Below are 17,358 nucleotides of genomic sequence, written 5' to 3' on the forward strand. Positions count from 1 at the left end.
TTAATTTTACAGGTGTTGAAAATGGATGGCTACCGAACTCCCAATTTAAAATTGAAATTCAATGGTGAAAATTAACATTTTTATTTTTATTTTTTATAATTAATGCTGAGGATATCTTGACGAGTGACGCGTGCGAATGTTCATAAATGCATTTTTCTAGAGATACACCTAAAATGTATCTATAGAGATGCACATCACTTCTTTAAGATGTCCCCCATTTGTCCCCCACCTTATCATATTAGATCATGCTTTTGGATGTTACAATTTGACTCGAGAAGAATCCACTCTAAGGTATGTTAAAGTAACAAATTAACCATCTTAATTTAAATTTTATGACGTGGATCCATGGTTTTAAAACTCGGTTTCACGTCTCGTCTCGTCTAGGTTAGATATCAAGTCATTTCAGATGAGTTTTTCGATATATTTGAGACGTCTCGTGAGACAAATAAAAAAATTGAATGTGAGTCCTAAATCTCAATAAAAAAAAGTTACTATGTGAGTTGGTCTCGTTTAACTCCGATACCGAGTTAACTTGGACGATACATCTTGGTCTCGGACGAGTTTTAAAACCATGCGTGGATCCCCCACTTGATTATAAAGTAAGGTTTGTTAGTTAACAAACATCATAAAGTAAGGTTTTTTTAGAGTTATTAGAATTTCAAGGGAGTTTTTGTAATAAAAATGTAATAGATAGATCTGCCGGGTAAATCTCTCGTAAATAAATAAATAAATAAATAGATTTGACATTCAAAATTAGAGAATAGCGTGAAAGTATGACAAGAAGATGAGCACATCCTTAGCCGTACGCAATTCTTTGTAGGAAGAGAGGACAACGATGACTCTTTCTAATTTATTATATTACCAAACCATCCATACCTCTCTCGTGTTCTCTTATGTTTTCTGTTGTTCGATAGCGAGAGAGAGAGAGAGGCGATATGGTTGGGGACGAAGAGGCTGAGATCGACTGTCTTCCACTCGATCTCCTCTCTCATGTCTTCCTTCTCATCTCTTCCTTCACTGATTTAGCACAGTGAGTTCTTCCAATCCAACTTCCAATAAACAATTGAAATTCCACAAATTAAATTAAGAAAATCTTCACCTCTATTTGATTCTCATTTTAAATTATTTTAATTGGTCATAATCAGGGCAAGCAGCGTTTGTAGGAAATGGAGAGAAGGCGTGAAGCAATCTTTGGCCCGAAGAGAGCGTCTTAGCTTTGCTGGTTGGAAGATGGGCGATGACTCCACTGCTCGCCTCGTTCACTACGCTTACAACCTCAAGGACCTCGACATGTACCTCTCTCTCTCTCTCCCTCTCTCCTTATTCGATCATTGTCGTTTTTTATGCAATAATGCCTTTGAAACACCATTTTTTTTATACTTAATCTTGGGAATTTAAAGGAGTCTTAATTCTAATGATCGCTATTTCACTGATTTAATTACCTTTATTAGTGTGTTTAAGTAGGCATGAAATTGTTCTTTTTGTTAGTGGTGGATACAAAGGCATGAAATTTGTATTTCTTCATGAGTTCCCCAAAAAAGTTTTCCGCGTTATAGATGACAAGGTGAGAGCTTGTAAACATTTTTATCTTTAATTAATAATTTGAAGTAACTCTGCCTGTTTAGTGCTTGTTTTATACTACATTGCCGACCCCAAGTAATTTTTTTTTCCAGTGATAATCAATAATTTAATTTCTAGTAAAGGTCTTGCAAAACCTGAGCGTTCCTCATCATCATTAAAGCATGTTATCCCAGCAATCAGGGTTGGGCTGAAGGGATGTATTTCTTCATTCAATTCTCTCTAAACCCATTCCCGGGCCCTTTTTTTTGCTGCCTTTTCACTCTGTTACGACCACTAATCTGCACATTTCTTGTCAATGATTTTATCATTGGTGTTACTTTCATACAATCGAACCATCCCAATTTACTCTTCCTTATTTTATCACCTATTAGGACTTCTGATGTTATTTTTTCTACTCCTAGGGGAGGGCTATGTTAGGTTGTCAGCAAGCGTAAAAAATATGCCATATTATATCATGATCCAGCTTGCCTTGCCAAAAAAGAAAAAGAAAAAAAAACTGTTTTGAACTGAAATAAATATTGATGCTTCAATTGGACATCCACATTGGATATTTAACGAGTCTATCACAGGTCAACTATGCAGAGAAGTGATGAGAACTATCCAACATCATTCATCATGTGAAATAGATTGAGTTAGGGGACACCAGGTTGGTTTTGATGTCAACACTTGAGGAGTGCCCATAAATGGTTGAATGAGGAACATACCCATAAGAAACTTTTGTACATTTTAATAACTTTTTAGTTGTTTGATGAACACTATTGGATTTGCTTATGTTTTGGAGAATAGTAAGGGAATTCAGTCCCAAGGAAGATAAAAGTAACCCAAAAATCTCAAACTAGAATGTTAAGAGACAATATTACCATAACGGCAAAGACGAGGCAGTCTTTCTTACATGGACTGAAACACTTCTTGTACCCATTGTTCTAAACAAAGAACCCCCCCTGCTTTGGATGATGTCTAGGCGTCAACCTCCCAAAATTTTTAACAGTGCCAATCATGAGGAGGCTTTCCAAGTCTCAAGATTACAACAATTTCAATGGTAAATAAAGGAATCTCTAGAATAAAATAGAACTTCTGAAAACGAAAAAAAATTGGAGCATGAAATATTTAAAGATTGGAGATAAAATAACCTCTGATGCTTTTGGCTATATTTCTAGAATTCTAAAAGTGTAGAAATAAATAGACTAACCAAGGGGTCCATTCATGTCTCAATAAAATACATTAAGACTCGAACAATCTTAGAAGGTCAAAATTAAACGATTGCAACTATTTTAATTGTACCCTTACAAAAAAAAGGAAACATTCTCAAAAAGAGGAAAAAAAATTTTGAGAAAGGGGGGGGGGGGGGATAGGGAGGAAGAGTTGGCCCTTGCCTGACTGACAAGCCTCACAAGCATACGTACAACAGGTTTGTCTCAACACACTTGCATGTAAATCCCTCTATCTACTCTCTTGTGGGTGTTTATCAAGGTCAAAACAAAGAAGCATATGCAAACTACCCGGTGCCCATTACTTGTCTTGTTTTCCCCTAGATAACCAAGTGAGTTGGTGTTTGGTTTTTTGTAGGTGAAGGCAGGTTTTGAATCCAGGTTGTGGTATCAACACTCAAACTTTCCCACTTAACTTACCAAAGGTTTCCTAACAGGAAAAGGAAATTAAAGATATGGAAAGCAATTCCAAGTGGGTTGTCTTGGTCATCATTTTCATCCAACACATGTTCTAAGGTTCATATGAACTTTTTGAAATCATGTACACACTCATGAGATGTGGGACCAACAAAGAAATCTAAAAATGAATAAAAGTAGAACCTAAGAAGGCCTATAATTCGCTCAAAAATAGAATTTTTTTTACGACATGCAACTTTATGTTATGCTTGGATAGTGTTGGAGAATCAAGTGGTCTCAACGGCCTAAACTTGTGGAGGTAGCTGATATTGTTATTATTATTATTATTGAAATTGATGGATGCTACATACAATGATCAACTTCTTAGGTGCATTTTTGTAAAACAGTTAGTGTCAGAACCTCCGTCTCATGGCCGTGTTGTGGCGCCTATTTGTTTAAAATCAAATTTTTTTTAATGTAGTTCTATACAGAAACATTAATGTAAAAATTAGACGTTTCTTTCTACTATAGAATATTATGTAAGGCTTCTTGATCTTGCAACTTTTGGTATTAAGAAACATCGTGAATGGAACTGATTGTACTTGTTTTGCATGTATGTCCATCATTTTCCAAGGAAATTAAATCATTCAAGATTATGCTCTAACTAATTCGATGCAACAAATATTTTGGTTAATTCTGTTTTGCTTTGTTTTTATTAGTTCAAGGAGGTGTTGGGGCTGCCAAATAACTGATGAGGGACTGTACAAAATATCTTTTGCAAAGTGTGTTCGCAACCTGACATCTATATCCCTGTGGGGAATGACAGGGATCACCGACACTGGTGTAATTCATCTGGTATATAAATCTTATTCACAAAAAAAAAAAAAAAAATTAATGAGAATTTATTTGAGATTTGATCTTATGTGTGCTACTTTAGAGTTGTATCTTTTATGGATATAGGTATTGGTATGTGAACATGTCCATTTTCTTTCTTTCTTTCATTAGTTCATTTTTTATTTTTCGTTTGCAAATGAACACTTATATTATGGATAGCTACTCTGTTATAAGAGGGAGAAATAGGCAATTAAATATATTTCTATAATTATGAAGACCAATGACGTAGCGGAAGTATGTGAATCAATAGATTCGATAGGTTGTGTTTAATGGAACACTCTAAATCAATTTGAATCAATAAATTCGATTGATAAACAAGTGATAGCTTGAAAGAAAATATAGCATAAAGCTAAAAAGTAATTAAAAGAGAAAATAAAATTGAATTAATTTTCGGATTTGAAGCTCTTTATATAAATAACTCCATCATAACAACTTAAAATCCTACTAAAATATTAAAAATTAACATTCCTAACCTATCTATAACATAATACTAATTTTCTAATCCTATTAGAACTCAAATTGGACACTTCTAATTATAGCCTAAATAATAAAAACAAATTAGAAACTAACAAGGAATTGTACTCCTAACATAACTATGAAATAGAAATAAAATCTAATAGAATTAGAAAACTACTTAGAGTTGTAGATGTCCTACATCAACCAAAGACCATCACCACTTCTGTCAATTTCTTCCCTCTGCTCTTCTGGGTTTTTTTTTGCTAGCCTTGTAGTAGAAGCCACATCTTTCTTATTTTACAGTCTGATCTTAATTTAAGCCTTATTGTAAATTATCTCGGGCTCCTAAAAAACTCCCTTCTCATGCAAGAAAAAGACTAGTATTTACTATTTAGTGCTTCAGCTCATAGATCCAAGCTTCACTCGGAAGCTTTGGAAGACTTATTTCTTTTGTTACTACCTGATTAATTTCTTTTTGTCCAACCTTTGCAAAGGTTCAATGGAATTTGGTAATACTGAGAATCACACTTAGATGATCCCTCAAGATGAGTATAAGAATAGGGGACACTTTTTTTCGTTCTAGTTTTCTTGAAAAATTCAGGCTCACCCCATTGGAAGCAATTATAGATTGTAGGCCGAGTTTTTTTTGTTTTTTTGGCCTCAAGAAGTCCCTTTTGCCTTTTTTTCCCTCTAAATTTATGTTGGACAGTGCCTGCACGAAAAACTTGGCCAAGCGAATTCATTATAGATTTTATGGATTCAGCAAGTGCCCTCATAGGAAGGTCCTATAGGAGTTTATCATTCTTCAGCTAGAGTTGGAGGCAGTGCTACCTAGTCATATGGCATGGGTGCCATTTGGTACGCCATCTTCTGAAAATTCAAATATGGAAATGCTGCCATACAAATATGTATATATATAAATCTGATGAGTACAATCCAAAAGCTATTTCTACACGACACCTATTACTCTTTTAAATAGAACAAAAGCATAATGAAAGAAGACAAAAAGAGTAAGATATGTGAATGTTTGATATCTTAGAAATGAAGCTTGCATTAACGTAACAGAACTATAAGGAAATCTTAGAGAGCTGAATGGAAAACCTACTTGATGAAAAGAAGGAAAGTTGACTATGCCAACACGTATTGGCACAGTTAAAATTTTCAAAAGTAGAAGTCCCAAGTTAACAGTGGTTGTAGGATTCTACTATGTTGTTCTGGTTGGTTGAGGAACCCATTGGCTTTTTTTTCGGACTGTTCCTTTTGGTTCATGCTTTGAAAAAAGTTAGATATCTCAGTTACTGTGGTCACTTACATATTTGCAGCTTACTCTCAGGGATATATCTTTCCAGGGCTAGCGTGCACTTTTGTGGAATCTTATCTCATCCAAAATAAAAGAATATGGCTAGAATCATCCACTGGGTTTATTTTTCACCTAAAAGATCCTCCAGACCAATCCCATTAAGCTGGACGTGCATCATCCATAAAATCTGTAGTATCTGTCTTATAGATTTACTTTATCCATGTATCTGATTATCTGGATATATATTTCTTATCCTGGTGTCTATTGCTCCCTTGCTTTTTTCTCTTTTTCTGGTTTTGGAGTCATTTTAATGGTCACTACATGCCTTTCATACTAGAATTTAGAAGCATCATCATTTCCTCCTTTGCATGGCTTCCATCTGTAGAATTTGTAGTAATCCTATATGTTCTATATTTTGCATCTCAATGTTCAAAATTTTTTGGTTTTGGTGAATCAAAGGTTTGTGTTGTTCCCTTTCCTTCTCTTTCTGTTTCTGGTTTTGGAGTAGTTTTAATACTCACTGCATGTCATTTTGTTATGTGAGGCATTGCTGTCTCCTTGATTACTGATATTTACTTTCAATGTGTTGAATATAACCTTTCTTAACCACTAAAAATGACTTGGCAGGTTTCAAGAGCTATTTCCCTGCAACACCTGAATATTGGTGGTACATTTATTACTGACGAATCTTTATTTGCCATTGCAAATAGCTGTCCTCGTCTGAAGGTACACTCTCTTGAAATGGTGTGATTTGAGTTTTATTTCTTGTTCACCTTTTGTGAATCTAATTACCATGAGCATGTATTTGGAAGAAAAAAAATTGAGGGTTTTCAATTACATTAAAATTTCCACTAGTTCAGTATATACATATTAATGAAAAGTTTCAATAGTCTTCTTGACAGAATTGAAATTTGTAGTCAAGAGTTTGTTCTTTTTACAGGCAATTGTTCTGTGGAGTTGTCGCCATGTTACTGAAAGCGGACTTGTCGCAATTGTAAATAAATGCCGTGAACTCGAGTCGATCAATGTTTGGGGGATGAGAGTTCCTGTCGATTGCTTCATTGCTTTGCTTGTTATGAGGCCTGCTCTTCAAATAAAGCCAGGAGGAATGCATCTCAATAATGAAGGGGTTCCTGTTTGACCACTCCTGTTTGGTGCCATTCGCTTAATTGCTTCAAAGAGCAGCTTTGTTTGTGTACATATACTATTTATATCATTCCCGTCACAAATATAAGTTATCTTCGTTGATTGTGGCTTGGCATATTCTCTGCTTCTCTCGCAGTTACTTGAAGGTAATAATGGCCTAAATGACAAATTATAAGACGGGTGTTTGAGTGCATGGGCAGAGGAGTATCCACATTCCGTAGCAGAAGTGGGCTTTTTTCCTCTCTGAAATACTACCATTGGGTTTGGTTTGAAATCTTCTAGATCGCAAAATTCATTCCACTCGCTTCGTACTTGGTATCAGTATAATCAGACCTCTAATGCTGTTTAAGAAACCGAAACAACATTAAAACGGATGATTTGGTCTTGTATCATGGACTAAGAATTTTAATTTTAGATTGGTATGTTTGTGTGAAATTACTCCATTTGATGCCATCTTTAGAGAGTGAATAGTAGAAGCTTAGGGCCCGTGTGGATATAGGAGCCAGAAGTACTTAGAACGTAAGTACTTTTTGAAGTACTGTCTGGAGTAGATGGATAGCTATTGTGTGTTTGGATATAGGTTCTGAAAAGTACTGTCAAAAGTACTTTTGATAGAGTTTTGTGTTTGGAAACTATTTTGAATTCTGTTAAAATGATCAAAATGCTCTTATAAGTATCAATTACTATTTTTAACATTATAACTCAACAAATTATTCTTCAAAAGAAATAAAAGTTATTGTTTTTATCTATAAAAACTAATATAAATATCCAACAATTATAAAGAAATAGAAGATATTGTGAGCAAATATATACAACAATTAAAAATATGAAGAAGCTTTCACTACATCAATGGATAATAAATTTGTGTGTAATTGTTCACATCAATCTTACAATAAAAAAATTTCAACCATGGTTGGAATGCTTATGGATAAATCATTGAGTGAGCAATTGGGGAAGGTAGAAATCCAAATTCAAATACTACACTAAAAGGCTACCACCACATCAATGGATAATAATAAAATATTAATTAATTGTATTTTTGAGAATATACTTACAATTTTCAAAATTTATGAGGGGCATACTTGTCCCAAATTCTACACCAAAAAGTTACAACCACATTAATGGATAGTAATATAGTATTACTGTAATTGTATTTTTTAAGGTATGCTTCTAATTTTCAAAATTTATGAGAGGTATACTTGTCTTAAATGTTACACCAAAAGACTATCACCACATCAATAGATAGTAATATAATATTATTCCAATTGCCTTTTTGAGGGTAAGTTTGTAATTTTCAAATTTTATGAGGGGCATACTTATCCCAATCCTGTCATTTTGACAATGTTTTGTGACTCCGCTCAAGAGTAATTTAGAGAATTAACACCATCGGTTCTCCATGAAAAATTACTAAAATGATTCCACAAGAAAGTAATTCTTTTTAGGAATTATTTATCCAAACACTTTTAAAGTGCTTCTGACTCTCTCGCAAAAGTTAGAAGTACTTAGAAAAGTCAACCAACACAGGCCCTTAAATGTTTCGACCCTAATTTTTTGTGAATTTTGTAAATAGCTGAAATCTCATACAACCTAAATCTATGGTTAGGCCAAAAACCTCTCAATCGCCCATAGTGTACTGCACCTCCTCAAAATCTTTCCAATCTAACAGTTCCATTTCAATTTTTTAAATATAACAATTAATAGTGTATTTTAATAAAATTAAATGATTATTAAGAAGAAAGATAACTAATATTTAATGATACTTTAGTGTTGGACTCATGGTTTTAAATCTAATCGGTTATCGAGATGACTCAGTATCGTTCAACAACAATACGGATATACAGGATGTCTCAACGATCACGTCATCTCGCAAGATAAACGAGATGCCTTGGACTTTATTTGGAAAATCTCGTCCGAGTCGGTAAAACTTGGCTGAGTGAATCGGGTTATTGTAAATTTTAATTAAAATAATTATTATTTTTAGAATTTAAATCCTTATTATGTAAATAAAATATAATTTTATGACTAAACATCTTCCAATCCACCTTATTTTATAATTAGTTTAAATTAAATATAGGTAAATCAATCATTTTCAAACCGATTTTTGAAACCACGGCTGGACTTGTATATACCACCAGAGTCTGATAAATTTTATGTAGGCTGTCAATGTTCCAGATATGGGCTATCCCAATTCATTTTTTTAGGGTGGGGCTTGGATTTTAGATCAGCCAGCCCAATAACATGTATAATATATTTACGTTAAAAAAATTGCGGCTAGGACGGGCTAGAGTTGGGCTTGGATTTTGAAGCCCAACTAGAACAACCAGCCCATTGACAGCCCTAACTTTATGCCCGTAAGGCCCTTAATGGCAGAACAGTAAATCTTTAAAGAACTCAGACGTATTTCAAGTCCAATAAAAAACCCTAGTCTCATATAAGTTTGTTTCCTTTCAACTTTCCCCAACTTAAAATAGTTAGTCTTCCCAATCTAGGGTTAGGGTTTAGGAACTTGAAGGAGATATGGAAGCTCATCAACCAGCAATGGCGGCCACCGAATCGGTTCAGTGCTTTGGCCGCAAAAAAACTGCAGTCGCGGTGACTCATTGCAAGCGAGGTAGGGGACTGATCAAGATCAATGGCTGCCCGATCGAACTCATCGAGCCAGAGATCCTCCGATTCAAAGCCTACGAGCCGATCCTCTTGCTTGGTCGTCATCGCTTCGCAGGTGTCGATATGAGGATTAGGGTTCGTGGGGGTGGTCACACTTCGCAGATCTACGCCATTCGACAGAGCATCGCTAAGGCACTCGTTGCGTACTATCAGAAGTATGTGGACGAGCAGTCCAAGAAGGAAATTAAGGACATCCTCATCAGGTATGATCGAACCCTCCTTGTCGCTGATCCGAGACGCTGCGAGCCAAAGAAGTTTGGTGGTCGTGGAGCTCGTGCTCGCTTCCAGAAGTCGTACCGTTGAGAGGGGGAAGAAAAGTGGTTTTTCTTCTTTTATTTTACTGCTTTTATCGTATCTGCATTATTGGAAATTTGGGATTATAATGATTTTTATTAGTTTTGGGATTTTGGATGTTTGAGAGATTAAGTTATCTTAATGGTTTGGATCATAAGTTTTGTTTTGAGATGTTTAGGATTTCTTTAAATTTCATATAAAATGCTTTGTTCTAAATCTCATTTGCAATGTTTGCTCCAATGGTCGTCATTACTTATATGTTTGATTTTTTGGTTTGGCACGAATGCTTGTTTCTTGATCTTAAGGCTTTTTTGTTGTGGATGTAAGTTGTCGTGGGAGTTTTGGTGACATCATAGTAGGGTTTAAGGCAAATGTTTTAAAAAACCAGACCCGAAAAGATTATAAATAAAAATTTAAAGATTTAAGAAATTAAATTCATTTAAATAAGATAAGCTTCAAATTTTAAATATAATTTACATTAATCAATGGAAATTAAAAATTTTCCCCAAAATTTTCTGTCTTAAAGCTTTAAAACTTCTTTAATGTTCAATCTTCACTTTATGTAAAAATTCCTTAAAACAAAACTTTTGCTACCTTGATTTTTAAAAAAATATTGTTAAGAGTTTGATTCAGAAGATCTCTTTATTTTAAAATCCCTAAAAATATATGATTTATTTATATTATATTTTTATTGTTTGTTAGATTTTTTATTTAAGTGGGTTTCTATATTTTCTTAATTTAATATCAAAACAACAATTTTACAGCTTTTAGTTGGGAACTTATCACAAATTGGCTGATCTCTAGGGGACTTATCACAAATTTTACAGATATGGTTGGACATGTATCACAGATTTAAATTTGGAAAACTGAATTTTAAAAACTGATGCTCAAATTGTTGGACCATTGGTCCGGAAAAAAAAACTTACAGTCTATGTTAAGGAACAGTTTTTATTACACAGGACCAAATATTATAAAATTTCTGATTGGACCGCTGATTTTTATTCAACCAGACCGAATACTTTAAAACAATGGTTTAAGGTTCTAGATTTATGGATTCAATGAGCAGGATTGGTGACTCAAAACTTCTGATTGGTAATTTAGCGCACTGGAAATTGATGAGATGATTTTTCTCTTGAAAATTATAGTCCTTAAAAGTTATTCGGAAGTGATTATAAGGTTTTAAAGTTGTGATATTAGAGTTTTCTTGTGGGTTTGTTGTTAATTTTGATAGAATGGACTTGAATTCGTGGCTCAATTGGTTGTACCACGAGCATAAGCAGTTGAAGTCCAATTTACTAACCAAAAACATAGATTTGGTGGTAGGGTATGTGGCCACACCAATAATGGGAACCATTAACCTAGAAAGGTTTCTCTCCCCCATAGCAACGGTAAAACCCTTTCCAACCCATGAAGCTATATAAGCCTTATTAAGGTTGTTTGAGGTTGAGAAGGGGAGAGGGTTTGAGACCTGAGAGTTGCCTTGTGAGAATGAGGCAAGGGAGGAATTGGTTACTTGTGTCTCCTTTTATCCTTCTCTCTCGTGTGCACTGCTACTAGAACCTAGGAAGCAAAATAGTTTTTTGTAAGTAAAGAAGTTGATATCCTTTTAAAATAGATGTTGGTGTTCTTTTCTGCCCCTATAGTTTTGGATTGATTATCTTCTAAATTACAAAAATCCATTTAAACATTTAATCTTTTGTTGTGATCTCTAAGTCATTATTTTTTACAGATTTTTTTGAGTTTTAGAACAAAAAGAGAAAGGAAAATCTCATTCTCCTTATAAAGATTTAAGAGAGGCAGTTGAGTAGGAGAGAGATTTGGAGAGATGAGATAAGCTCTTGGAAATTTGAGAGGCAATTGGTAGAAATTTTGGAAAGAGAAACTAGTTTTTAGAGAAGTTAACATGACAGAGAGAAAATTGGGGTAGGTGAGAATCCCATGTATTTGATGTGATTCCACTTCCCTGATTTTAGGCTTACGTTAACTCCTTCAGAGTCCACTATGATTTATTGTTACAAGCTTAAATGTGTAGGCTTGGGATAACATAATCAATCTCAGGGTAAGGCTTGTTGTATGTTATTTGTAGATGATGTATAAGCTGGTGAGATTGAAGGAGTTAATGAAAATTAAAATTATGGAGAAAAGCATTGGAGTCGAAGTGATTTAGAATAATTATAACTAAGATGGAGTATGTGGTATGTAAATTTAGTATGGACACATCAGATGAGGAATGTGCAGTAAAAATTGATGATTTTGAATTAAGATGAAGTGATTTCTTTGTCCCAACCCCAAGGATGGGGAGGGAAAAGGAGTAGGTACTTTAAGGGTGTCTTCTCTCCTTATAGTTAACATGGTGATTGAGGTTAAGTTCACTGCAGTTGGACCTCATAGAGGAGTTACTAGAAGTATCTAGAGGAAGTTCAGGAATGAACACATTCGAGAAAATGTAGAAATAGTCTCTATCTAATAGGCAATATACCAAGAGAAAGTCGACTGAAATGGGTTTGAGCGTGTTCAATGATTACAGGTTCAGTTAGAATAAATATTCAAATTGAAGGTTCTAAGAGGGTGAAAAAGAAGATTCTAAAAGAACATAGATGGAGATAGTGAAAGCATATATAAATTACAATCACACTTTCAATAGCATAAGACATGGATTTGGATAGAGTTTAATAGCAGAGCAAGATTCGTTTAGTTGACAGCTTGATGACAAATCTTCGGGATAAGGCTTTCATGATGATGATGATGATGAACTGTCTACTTCTTTCTCTACTGCATCATTTAATGGGGTGAATACAATGCACGATGCACCTATTGTTAAAACCTTTGCTTGGGTTGAGCTTGTTCGATTAGTTTAAAGTTTATTACAATTGGTCAAGTAGTATCCTCGGTACATGTCTGATGCATGTTAAGAAGAGGAAACTACCAATTATTCATTCATTCCTTCACATTCATGGTGGAGACTGGAGAGTGCGCCATGATACTGAGGGAATGTTCTTCTAAATCCATCAGGTATTATATACCCTCCTATTGGATGGTCAAATGCTTTTGCCTTTCATGAGACCTTTTGTATTCTTAATTAACATTTTTGGATCCTGTGGGGCATGGCTTTTAATCGGAGAAAACTGTAGTCAAAGAAGTATGCTGGGGCATATTTTTTTACTTGTTGAGATCAACTTCGGATCGTAGGAAATGCTCTATGCACTCTTAATTTTGATAATCTTCAATTGTTAGTTGGCCATATGAATCTAGAGTTTATTACTATTGGTATGCGCAGTTGTCTTCTTGAAGTTGTTTTTTGGTTTTTGTTTCTATGAATAAATCAGTTTTAGGTAATCGTCTCATGACTTGTTTCTTGGTATGTGCTTTATTTTTAATATTACAGCATCCATGCCATATACCATGTTGTCTTGAGATGTCTCGTTCAAAAATCAGAAAAATGAGCGTGAGGTTTTAAATCTCATCCGAAAAATTGACTTGTCCGTCTTGTCCATGCCTGATACCAAGACGGGACGGGGACAAGTTTTAAAACGATGTCCTAGATGCACCATTTTAAGTGCCTGTTTGGTAGCAGAGTTGGTTCAATCCCTTATTTTTAGGATGTAGTTTATAGCACCCCATTTAAATTCTTTATTTTTAGGATCAACTTCTTAGACTTAAGATTTTTCGAGTCTTCAGACTTCCGAAATGTCACCAAACATAGCAGTAGATTATTTATTTTAACGAACTTCGATCCTCCCCTGTGAAAAATATCAATCGGTCGAAACAAAATCCTTCTCTTTTATCTTTAGAAATCATATGGCAATATTTTTTTAAGGAATCAAGCATATTCTTAAATAAATTAAACCAAATCATTTTCTTATTTCTCTATTAATTTTCTAAAAGAAAGTAATTTTGGATGCCATTCAATATGAGCTGTTCAAATGTTCGATCACTGTTGTTGTCATCTGCAAACCAAATCGCATGTCTTACTTGCGGATACCCAATCCAATTGCATCCGTAGTCATTAAAGTGTGGAATGGATCTCTACTTTTGTGGATTAAATCCCTCACCAATTTTTTCTAAAATGGCGACGTTTGGGCCCACTGATTCATTAATGTTCAACCCTGTCTTGAGTGAACCTACACCGGAAAGAAGTTGAAGTGCAATAATTCCAATTTCCAAAGTGTATTTATTGCACTTTAACGTGTACCCTAGGGGCACCCATTAACAAAAACCCAAGAAGCTTCATTAGTGATTACGAACTACTGAATTTCGGAACGGAAAATGCTGAAATGACACAAAGAACTTACTGCGATTCTCACAAGTCTGATGTGGGATGTGCACATAATCATACATGTGTTTCCTTGTGATACGAGTAAAAACCATCTACGGTTATGTACGCATGTTCACATTAGAATTGTGAGAATCACAGTAAATCCTGTGTCACCCCAGCACGACTCGGAACAGAACTATTTTTTTTCACAAATTTGTAAATAGGCTGACCAAATAAAGGGCTTTTCTTTTCATTGGTTTTTATGAGCGCTTCTAAATGGACTTCGTATGACACTGCACTGATGTGGTAATATGTATAAAATCATATATATTTTTATCCTTAAGATAGAAGGAAAAAAAAATCTATGATTCTATGTTATTGTGGCTAGATCCCAATACACACAGGAAAATCCGATTATTAGAATTAATCCTTTTTAACACTAAAGCAATTAATTTCAATAATGTGTTGACAAGCAAATACAAATAATAATAAAGAAAGTAGAGAAATGAACACAATCACAACATAAAATATACGTGATTTATCCACAATGAGATTACATTTATGAACAAGTCGACAAGTAAAAATTCATTACTCAAGAAAGAAATTACAAGAATGGAGGTTTATACTTACCTCCAACTCTCCAGTGAAATGCACCAAATCTTTACACACAATTCTAATAAGAATTCAAATAAGAAATTGATCCTACTCCCGTTGTCACAAGTCTATGATTACAATGTAAAGATCATCCTTAATAACCTTGAATATCTAGGTTTTATAGAGATTTAATATTTTCTCACACTTAACAAAAAAAAAACTTCATTTTTTAGAAAAATCCCTTTTTATTTCTTATAAGTTAATGAAATAACATTATCTAAAATACCATAACATAAGTGAAAAAGTCCATCAATCTCAAAAAGTAAAGGAATTATGATTTTATATCACCAAACCCAACATATATAAACAATATGAAGTAGTATCAAGTGTAGTGTTGTAAAAGGTGAGTCCATCAATTTTAATTTTTTTTTTTTTTCCTAGTCACCAAAGCAAAGGCAAAATGAGAAGACAGTACCACATGGTAAAAAGTTGAATAATGTACTTCAAATTCCTATGCTACAGAACAAACAATTACCATTAAAATTCAATGACCGACCCCACTTCTAAAAAAAAAGTCATGGCAAATTAATTCCATGTATAAGTGATCCACACGTCAACAAGCAAATATGTTTTTTCTTCTTCCTTCGTGATCGAGATAAGATGAGATTAAAACGATGGCTTGAGTTTTTAAGTTTTAATGTAAACCCTTTTCAGGAATGGCTATGAATGTAATTCATACAAAATAAAATCTTTCAGCTTGTGCACTTTCTTCTTTTTAATTTTTTAATATTTTTATAACACTAAAAGTCTATCATTTAAATGGATTTGGAGTGGCGGAAAGGGCAGGTTGTCCCCACAAGAATTTCTAAAATCTTTAAAGAGTTGTTGTTAATTATAAAAAAATAAAACCACCCCCCCACCCCACCCCACCCCACCCCACCCCACACTCAACATGAAAAATAAATTTTTCGAATTTTTTTTCCAAAGTTCATAGAATTCTGTCTTCCATTGGATCATATTCTTGGATGCCAAAGAGGACCTCTACGATTTCAAATAATCTTCACGCTTTTTTTTTTTCTTCTCAAAACTAGTCATCTTTATCTCTTGGGTAAGTTTTTTTTTTTTTTTTTTTACTTTCATCTCAACCTGATCCTTGGAGAAAAATAAAATTTTGATAGAAAAACTAAGGTTTTCTACAAGGATGTAGTTGCCTTGATATGAGGTGGAAAAAAACTTCCCTCCCATGAATTTTTAAAATTTCTAAAGGTCTTAGTTTCCCCCACCTAGACAAAATCTTGGGGCTTGTGTGGATTGACTTTTCTAAGTACTTCTAACTTTTGCGGGGAGTCAGAAGCATTTTAAAGGTGTTTGGATAAATAACTCCTGGAAATAACTACTTTACTGTGGAGTCATTTTAGTGCTTTTTCATGGAGTACCGAAAAGTGCTACTTCTCTAAACTACTCTTGCGCGAAGCTACAAAACATTGTCAAAATGACGAGATTGTGACAAGTATGCCCTTCACAAATTTTGAAAATTACAAACCTATCATCAAAAAGGCAAATTGAATAATATTATATTACTATCCATTAATATGATGGTAGCCTTTTGGTGTAACATTTGGGACAAGTATACCCCTCATAAATTTTGAAAATTACAAACATACCCTCAAAAATGCAATTACAGTAATACTATATTACTATCCATTGATGTAGTAGTAGCTTTATGGTGTAGCATTTGAGACAAGTATGCCCTTCATAAATTTTGAAAATTACAAGCATACCCTAAAAAATGCAATTAAATAATATTTTATTATTATCCATTGATGTGGTAGTAACCTATTAATGTAGCATTTGAATTTGGATTTCTAACTCCCCCAATTGCTCACTCAATGATTTATCCATAAGCGTTCCAATTATGGTTGAAATTTTCTTATTGCAAGATTGATGTAAACAATCACACATAAATTTACTATCCATTGATGTAGTGAAAGCTTCTTCATATTTTTAGTGGTTATGTATATTTGCTCACAATATCTTCTATATGTTAATAATTATTGGGTGCTTATATTAGTTTTTATGGATAAAAATAATAACTTTTATTTCTTTAGAAGAATAATTTGTTGAGTTATAATGTTAAAAATAGTAACTAATACTTATAAGAGGATTTTGATCATTTTAACAGAATCCAAAATAGTTTCCAAACACAAAACTCTATCAAAAGTACTTCTGATAGTACTTTTCAAAACCTGTATCCAAATACACAATAATTATCCACCTACTCCAGACAGTACTTCAAAAAGTACTTATGAAAGTTTTGATGTTCTAAGTATTTCTGACTCCTGTATCTACACGGGCCCTTAGTTTCATCCTTGGGTGGACACATAGAAAGGAAACTCATATATTCACATACAATCCTGATCATGTACATGTGAAATATAAAGCATGGGATATACATTTTATTGAAATCTTTTTTATTAGTTATAAATTTTTTATTTAATTTTTTTTATTCAATTTTATTATTATGGCATGTGGACAATTGGATATTATTAATATGAGTTTTATGGATT

General features: G+C 33.7%; 2 protein-coding genes across 2 annotated transcripts; both read left to right on the top strand.

Moving 5' to 3' along the window:
• The first annotated feature begins 857 nt into the window (after window positions 1-857).
• Window positions 858-7,416, top strand: LOC147409206 (F-box/RNI-like superfamily protein). Its single transcript, XM_086426446.1, has 5 exons — window positions 858-1,030; window positions 1,146-1,292; window positions 3,905-4,040; window positions 6,463-6,561; window positions 6,776-7,416. Exons 1-5 carry the CDS (start codon window positions 936-938, stop codon window positions 6,974-6,976), a joined length of 678 nt encoding a protein of 225 aa, XP_086282572.1. The 5' UTR covers window positions 858-935; the 3' UTR covers window positions 6,977-7,416.
• Window positions 7,417-9,433: 2,017 nt separating this feature from the next.
• LOC147409207 (small ribosomal subunit protein uS9-like) lies at window positions 9,434-10,158 on the top strand. The gene has a single exon (XM_086426460.1). It carries the CDS (start codon window positions 9,499-9,501, stop codon window positions 9,949-9,951), a length of 453 nt encoding a protein of 150 aa, XP_086282586.1. The 5' UTR covers window positions 9,434-9,498; the 3' UTR covers window positions 9,952-10,158.
• Window positions 10,159-17,358: the final 7,200 nt, after the last annotated feature.

This window comes from Akebia trifoliata, chromosome 2 (genome assembly GCF_017979445.1).
Source record: "Akebia trifoliata isolate Shusen 1 chromosome 2, ASM1797944v1, whole genome shotgun sequence".
NCBI classification, from domain to species: domain Eukaryota; kingdom Viridiplantae; phylum Streptophyta; class Magnoliopsida; order Ranunculales; family Lardizabalaceae; genus Akebia; species Akebia trifoliata.